The 8,664-nt window shown below is 43.4% G+C and overlaps 1 protein-coding gene across 1 annotated transcript; it reads left to right on the forward strand.

The window, feature by feature from the left end:
* Nucleotides 1-2,198: 2,198 nt before the first annotated feature.
* Nucleotides 2,199-4,305, forward strand: LOC122925035 (gastrula zinc finger protein XlCGF17.1-like). The gene is made up of 2 exons (XM_044276571.1): nucleotides 2,199-2,255; nucleotides 2,853-4,305. The coding sequence occupies exon 2, from the start codon at nucleotides 2,882-2,884 to the stop codon at nucleotides 3,983-3,985; it is 1,104 nt and encodes a 367-aa protein (XP_044132506.1). The 5' UTR covers nucleotides 2,199-2,255; nucleotides 2,853-2,881; the 3' UTR covers nucleotides 3,986-4,305.
* The last annotated feature ends 4,359 nt before the right edge of the window (nucleotides 4,306-8,664 follow it).

Here is an 8,664-nt window from a genome sequence, read left to right on the forward strand (position 1 = left end):
CTGGAGGAGCCTACCATATCTCCAGAAGGATATTGATACTTTGGAGGGAGTTCAGAGAAGAGCTACTAAACTGGTCCATGGATTGCAGGATAAAACTTACCAGGAAAGATTAAAGGACCTTAACATGTATAGTTTGGAAGAAAGACGAGACAGAGGGGATATGATAGAAACTTTTAAATACATAAAGGGAATCAACAAGGTAAAAGAGGAGAGAATATGTAAAAGAAGAAAAAAAGAGGACATAGTTTTAAATTAGAGGGGCAAAGGTTTAAAAGTAATATCAGGAAGTATTACTTTACTGAGAGAGTAGTGGATGCATGGAATAGCCTTCCTGCAGAAGTGGTAGCTGCAAATACAGTGAAGGACTTTAAGCATGCATGGGATAGGCATAAGGCCATCCTTCATATAAGATAGGGCCAGCGGCTTTTCATAGTATTCAGTATATTGGGCCAAATGGTTCTTATCTGCCGACACATTCTATGTTTCTATGTTTTCTGAGGCTGGGGAATCGGGAAGTTGTCGCATAGCGGATGTTTGGGTTTTAACCACCATTTCAGATCTTAGTGAGTTGAAGGATATCTTCAAATGTTTCTTATGCTCTTGAGGCATCTGTTCCAAGGTGTGTATATTGTCTTGAAGAAAGTGGACATGAGGTATTTTGGCTCCTGAGGTAGGACTAGCTCCCTAGTAACTGATCAGGGAGCCATTATCATGTAACAGCTGTATGGTTGTGTGCAAATCCATCAGAAGGGAGCCTGTCAGAAACCTGGCTCATAGCTACAGCCTGGGAGCAGAAGAAACGTAGAAGGGCAGACAAGTAACTTGTAGATGAAGAATGCCCACATTTGTGTGCACTAAGAACATGGGATTTTCCTGTGGCTGGGCAGCAAGGGAACGTGCAGGTAGATATCCATGGGATGTATTGTGGCCAGAAAAATGTTACTCTTTTAAACACATGACCAATTGAAAAGTCCTTTTCTTTAATTTCTTTCTGAAGAGGACACTTATTCTAATACTTTAACAACAATCCATAAACAAAACAAAACCCCGCTCACCAGTTCCAGACTGCTTCACTGCTCTGCTTCAATGTGCTTACATATCGGATCCAGTATCGCAATGCATTTGTGAGACGGATTCACATCCGGATCCGTCTACAAATGCTATCCGTTTGCATACACATTTCCGGATTCGACAGGCAGTTCCAGCGACGGAACTGCCTGCAGGAATCCAAGAAAGCAAGTGTGAATTTACCCAAAAATGGTGACCGTAGGAAAGTCTCCAGATAAAGGAGGCAGAGCTTGACGGCCATCAGAAGTGATGTGCTTATTACCCACTTTGTCCTGGGCAGAAGTGACCAGTCGGTTTCTGGTTGCCCAGCAGAGGCTATAGGGCTACTTCTCAAATAGTGAAGAAAAAAGGAATGGTCTTCCCAGGGAAAGGAGACTTGGAGGGGGCTATAGATGCAGAGTTTTCTGCAACACCTCGGTGCCTGGTGGACATGAGATTAGGAGTAGTTGGTTTACTTCTTCTTTGCACACTGACTAATTTACGAAAGTCTTTACTTTGGGTTCTCACTCTCAACATTTACCTCATAAGAAGTGGTGTCATTGTGTCAAGACGATGGCCTGAAACCTTTCCGGTTGGTAGGGTGCTGCAAGAAGAAACCTCTAGTCCTGACACTTATACCCTTGTTCTCCTTATACAAACATGGCCAATTCACTTTCACAGACCAGAGGTTATTTGGGCATGTGACCTGCTAGGAGCTGGAACCTTGGCACAGGAGGTGAGGAGAAGAACATTGTATTTATCCCTGATAACTAAACCTAGAAGTTAAGGAGCTGCAAGAAGTGTCTGATCTATAGATAGATCTACAGGAGGCCATGTATTCAGTCACTGTGTGCTTGTGTCTCCACAGATGGATCCAGGAGGAGAAATCCACCAGAGAGATGTCCTCGTCCTCTGTATTCCCAGGACTGTCCAGAGGAGAAGGTCCCAGAGAACCCTCAGGTAGATGGAGCTTAGCCCTATACACATCTATATAGGGGGATCCTGCAGTCATAGAGGGGTCATAGATTGTGGGGGTCTCTTATGTGGATCTGTTAGATGTCTGCTGTATTGTACTAAATTGTTACAGATGACAAATCAGAGGGAAGATCTGATTATTATTAAAGTGGAGGATGAAGAAGAGAGGATGATGGGCGATCTCCCGTGTAAGAGTGAGGTGAAGGAGGACATTCCAGGAGACGTCACCACAGGTATGGAATCATGAATGGAGAAAGTGACTTCAGATTCTGTCCTTGGTGCCTCCAGGGCAGGAGGAGAATTTGATCACCGGCTGCTGCGCAGCTCTTTGTAGATATCCCCATCACATCATGAAGTGTTACCCTTATCCAGCTGACGGTGATTTTTGATCAGATTCTTCTCTGATCCACGCTGTTCCTTCAGGACATGGCGGTCAGTCATAGCCACATCCAGATCGCGGCATAAAAGTTATTTGTGCCGCAATCTGCAATTATTCCCGCTCACACCAGGTCTAAAAAAGGGTGCACGGAGGGACATTCATTATTTTCTATTCCTGTTTTAGGCCTAGAAAGTGGTCTACATGTAAGACAGCAAGGAAGCTGAGTTACTATTAGACCGGTGGTGGAAACGTTGCAGTTATGTAGAAGCTTGGGCCTATACATAACCTCGGCAGATCCACCACCAGCTAAAGGGGTTATTAAAACGCCGGTCTTAATAAATGACCTCCTTGCTACCAGATCCATTTCCAGCCTAATAGAAATATTATGATGTATTTTGTGTATTGTATGGTTTAAAAAAATATTACAAATTCAAATTTTTATATTAAACAGGAAATTCCTGGAATTCTGAAGGAAACTTCATGTTATCAATAAATTATAATGAAGATGAAGATATCATGCAGCGCTCTTCAGGAGAAAACCTTAATGTACATCCAGGACTTCAGAGTACAGATCTATCATATAATCCCCTTAATCATCAAGAACCTTTTCCTGACCAATCACAGATTGTTACCACAACTAAAGGTCAGAAAGGGGATAAAGGGTTTCACTGTGTTAAAGAGTTCACAAAAAGCTCAGGTCTTTCTACAGACAGAAGATTTCACGCAAGGGAGAAGCCATACTCCTGTTCAGAATGTGGGAAATGTTTTACAGATAAATCAAATCTTGTTATACATGAAAGAAGTCACACAGGAGAGAAGCCATATTCATGTTCACTTTGTGGGAAATGTTTCACACAGAAATCAAATCTTGTTAAACACCAGAAATTTCACACAGGAGAGAAACCATATTCGTGCTCAGAATGTGGCAAAAGTTTTACGCAGAAATCAGATCTTGTTACACATGAGAGAATTCACACAGGAGAGAAACCATATTCATGTCCAGAATGTGGGAAATGTTTTACAGATAAATCATGTCTTGTTACACATAAGAGAAGTCACACAGGAGAGAAGCCGTATTCATGTTCAGAATGTGGAAAATGTTTTACAGAAAAATCTAATCTTGTTAGACATGAGAGAATTCACAGAGGAGAAAAGCCGTATTCATGTTCAGAATGTGGGAAATGTTTTACAGATAAATCATGTCTTGTTACACATAGGAGAAGTCACACTGGAGAGAAGCCATATTCATGCTCAGAATGTGGGAAATGTTTTACCGATAAATCAAATCTTGTTAGACATGAGAGAAATCACACAGGAGAGAAACCGTATTCATGTTCACTTTGTGGGAAATGTTTTACAGATAAATCAGATCTTGCTAGACATGAGAGAAGTCACACAGGAGAGAAACCATATTCATGTTCAGAATGTGGGAAATGTTTTACACGGAATTCACATCTTGTTAAACATGAGAGAATTCATAGAGGAGAGAGGCCATATTCATGTTTAAAAACTAGGAAATGTTTTACAGAAAAGTCACATCTTGTTACACATGCGATAAGTCACACAGGAGAGAAGCCGTATTAATGTTTAGAATGTGGGAAATATTTTACAGATGGATCTTGTTAGATATGCGACAAATCACATAGGAAAGAAAACAAATTCATGTTTAGAAAGAGGGAAATGTACAGATAAATGTACAGATCTTTTTTGACATGACAAGACATGGCCTGCAACCAAAAATCCAAGTGTTTTTTTTTTTTGTGACCATCATGGTATATCACATTGTCAATCATTTTTTTGTATCTTTATTGATTAATTTTCATGAGCAAAATACAAGAATAAACCATTTAATTATCAACAATTAGTAATTAACAATACAATACAACCTCCCTACAACAATTGAGACAACCTATAAAGGTATCAGAAAGACACTGAGTCCCTGTATTTTGTATACAGCAATACATTTATTAAGGGAGGGAAAGCCTGTACCGCCTACAAACTCCTGGAAAAGGAAATTTTATTGAGTAAGTTTTGGATTTCCTGATAGTCCTGTGGCAACATAGCATACAATGGGACTTGAAAAGCAATATTATTTGGAAGGGGGAGGGGGGGTACTGTACTCGAAGTCACCAACTGTAGCACTCTTCTGCTGCTATAACATCCAGATGTCACGAGGGTGTCAAGAACCACGCCTGACTTCGTTATACCCGGGGTCAGGAAGTCGCAGCGGTTGGCTGCGCGCTCTATGTAGAAAGATAGGGTGGTTTCTTTATGGTAGCTTTCTGGGTTTGCTTTGCAACCCTTTTTGGCTCACTCAGGGATCCGTAACTCCTTCTCCTCAGCTGTTCCTTGTCCAGCACTCCCAACCTCCTTATATTCCCCTCTCCCGCTTCTCTGGTTGCCAGATATAGAGCTTCCTGCCTGGACTTCTATACTGACCCACTGGAGCTGTGTTGCTGCGTTCCCTGGTTGTTGTTCCAGAACGTTACCCTCCGGATCCCTGTTGGGCCTTTGTGGTCTGCTGTTGTCGCCCACCTGGGATTATATGTTTGTCTGTATTGTTTGTCCTCTCCTTGGTGTTTTCCTCTTAGTGTCAGTGGTGCGGACTAGTGATCCCACCGCCCCGTTCACTACCTAGGGCTCATCTTAGGGAAAGCCAGGGTTTAGGCACGTGATCGGCGTACGGGTGAGGAAACCCGTCTAGGGACGTCAGGGCAGTCCGGGGGCAGCCGCAAGGTGAGTCAGGGGTCACCACCTTTCCCTCTCCCTTGGGCAGGGCCTTTCCTTTTTCCTCCCTTTGCGTGACGCCGGTCATTACACCAGACAATAGTGTCTGATGAATGTTAAGGACGGGGCCCATATTGCTGCTCTGCAAATCCGTCCCAAAGACACCTGAGCCAGTTCAGCAAAGGAGGAGGAAGTAGACCGGGTGGAGTGCGCTTTAACTTGAAATGGAGACCGCAGATTCAAAAGGTCATAGCAGTAGTCAATGGTTACCTTTTTACCGACTTGCAATGATGCTTTACTGGCCTTCTTGCCCTTATTAGGTCCTTGGAACTGTAGGAAGAATTTTTCTGCCTTCCCAATTGTTTCTGTCTTTAGGATGTAAATAAGAAAACCCTTTCTGACATTCAGGAAATGACAGTTTATTTGATCATTGTGAATGGATTTAGAGGCAAAAACAGACAAAGAGATCTCTTGATGAATATAAGAAGTGGAGGCAACTTTTGGAATGAAACCAGGCATGGTACGCAGAACCAGACAATCTCCAAGATCTCTGCAGTATGGTTCTCTACAGGATAGCGCCTTTAACTCACTAACAGATTTCGCACATGTGATGGCTACTAGAATTACTGTTCTATAGGTCAACATTTTTAGAGAGGCATCTTCCATAGACTCAAATGGAGGCATGGCAAGGGATTTAAGTACAGTTGAAAGATGCCAGGATGGCAAAGACGGATGAAAACTGGTTTGAGATTTCTAAGAGCTTTAAAAAAAAGTTCTCACTAAAGATTGACCTGTAAATGTACCTTGTAATTGGGCATTGATAGCTGTAAATGGATGTTAGGAGTGTTGAGTTTCAGCCCTTTATCAAACCCCTTTTTTAGTGGTGTCACGTGCCCGAGGCAAAGCTCCAGCACGTCTAGCAAACAGGAAACAGGCAGAAACAGACACATGTAATAAAAGAACATGACAGTAAGGCCTCTTGCCACAACAATATAGATTTTTCAGTATTTTCCGGTCCGCAAAAAACGGATACGCAAAAAATACAGATGACATCCCTGTGCATTCCGTTTTTTGCAGAATGGAACAGCTGGCCCCTGATAGAACAATACTATCCTTGTCTTTTATGCTGACAATAATAGGACATGTTCTATCTTTGAACGGAAGGCATACGGAGTACCTTCTGGGTCCATTGAAATTAATAGTTTCGTATTCCATGAACAGAACGCAAAAAACTGAACGTAAACTGAAAAAATAAACGTTTGTGTGCAAGAGGCCTGAAGCAGGTTAAAGAGGACCTTTAACCACTCCTGACATTCCTGTTTTAATAGCTTCATGAATTCCCCATGTACTAACAATTCGGAAACATCCATTCTTATGTCTCTATGGTGTGCCATTCCCTTATTATTTGCACTAGAAGTTATGAATGAATTGCTATTAGCCTTCAGTAAGGGTACAGAGGGGAGGTAACCAGTTGGGGGGGTGTACCTGCACAGACTGACTCTATCCAATCAGTGCTGCCATTGTCAGTCTGTACAGGTACACCCCCCCCCCCCCCAACTGGTTACCTCCCCTCTGTACCCTTACTGAAGGCTAATAGCAATCCATTCATAACTTCTAGTAGAAATAATAAAGGAATGGCACATACAGACATAAATATTGATGCAGGCATGTCAAGAGTGGTGAAAGGTCCTCTTTAAGCAATAGTGGTAGCACTACCACAGAACCAAGTGCACAGGCAGACCAGAGGCAAAACCCAGAAGGTGGAGAGCCAGTGAGCCTCGTTCTTCACAGAGGTGGTGGTGGGGATGAACTGGGCCCAGGGCTGACTGGTCTGTTGTTGTTGTTGCTTTGTCTGTTCTCCGTACCTGTCCTGTGATGATGTTGATGTTGTTATCCTTGTCCATGCCTTGCCTGTTCTTTTGTTCCTGTTCTGTGTCTGAGTCCACTCTGTTCAGCCTAGCAGCCAGTGTCGGACTGGGGCGCCTAGGGCCCATCAGTGGAATTGATTTTGAGGGCCCACCCTAGAGATGTTCATTTTTCAGTCTCGCACACATGAATGTATGCAGTTTAGCACACAATACAGTAACAGTATGCTAAACAGAACAGTATTGCGCACTGCACTATATCAAATTGTTTCTCCTTAAGTGACTCATTTAGTTGATAATTGTATCCGTTATTTACAGTCAGTAGTTTGGACAGCAGTCACACATGGACATCCCATGTCCTAGATGAACCACCCAGTCCCCCAGCCAGCCTAAACGATATCCAAAGTGAAGGAAATGTTTCCTGCATATTCAAAAGGATATGTTTATTGAAGTGCTGGCAGTAGTGCCCCGGCCTCCTCCCAGATCACCGAGCTCAGCGCCGTACATTGTATCTGCTTGGTATCATGCTCAGCCCCTTTCACTTCTATGGGGCTGAGCTGCTCCTAGGCCACTTGATCAATGAACGTGACGTCACATGGCCCAGAAAAATCACAGAGAAGGGCACAGGTGAGCCCCAGTGCCTTCTCAAACAGCTGATCGGCAGTGGTCCCAGGTAGGGATCGACCGATTATCGGATTTACCGATATTATCGGCCAATATTCAGGATTTTCAAAGTTATCGGTATCAGCATCTAACCTTGCCGATATGCCGATAACGAATCGCGAACATGGATCGCGCTGCTATCAACACGATCAATGTTCCCTCAGCAGCACAGGGGAGAAGGAAGCAGTCCCTCCACCCTGTGCCGCTGCTGCCGCTGCCACCAGTGAGAGGCAAGAGGGGAAGAGGAGGGGAGGGGCTGTGGCCATTGCGCCACCAATGATGTTAACTCAGTTATTAATTCAAATATAGGAGGCGGGTGAATCATATAGCTGCACCCAACCTCTATGAGAGGTAGCTGCGATCCGCGGCAGTTAACCCCTGCTGCACCTGAGGGGTTAACTGCTGCGGATCGCAGCTACCTCTCATAGAGGTCAGGTGTCGCTATATTTGAATTAATGGGCAAGTTATGTTCATTGGTGGCAGTGGCAGCTTCTGATCGGAGCCCCAGCAGTGTAATCCTGGGGCTCCGATCAGTTACCATGGCAGCCAGGACGCTACTGAAGCCCTGGCTGCCATAGTCGGCTCCCTGCTGCTGTGTGTACTATGCACAGGGCAGCAGGGAGAGTGTGAAGTCCTATTCACCACAACAGAGATCTATCAGGGTAAATAGGACAAGGGATCAAAAGATTCCAGGTTCTAGCCCCTAAGGGGGAAATAGTTCTTAAATAAAATTAAAAAAACATCAAATTATTAAGTATAAATATTTAATCTTATATATATATATAATGGCATCTCTTCATTTAACAACAGATTTGTGTAGGATTTTTTTTTTTCTAAAATGAAAACGCACAGAATATCGGTATAAATTATCGGCTATCGGCCTGAAAGTTTACAGGTTATCGGTATCGGCTCTAAGAAAATCAATATCGGTTGATCCCTAGTCCTGGGTGTCAGACCCCCACCAATCACATACTGATGACCTATCCACAGTCACATGTGACTGATATC

This window comes from Bufo gargarizans, chromosome 1 (genome assembly GCF_014858855.1).
Source record: "Bufo gargarizans isolate SCDJY-AF-19 chromosome 1, ASM1485885v1, whole genome shotgun sequence".
NCBI lineage: Eukaryota > Metazoa > Chordata > Amphibia > Anura > Bufonidae > Bufo > Bufo gargarizans.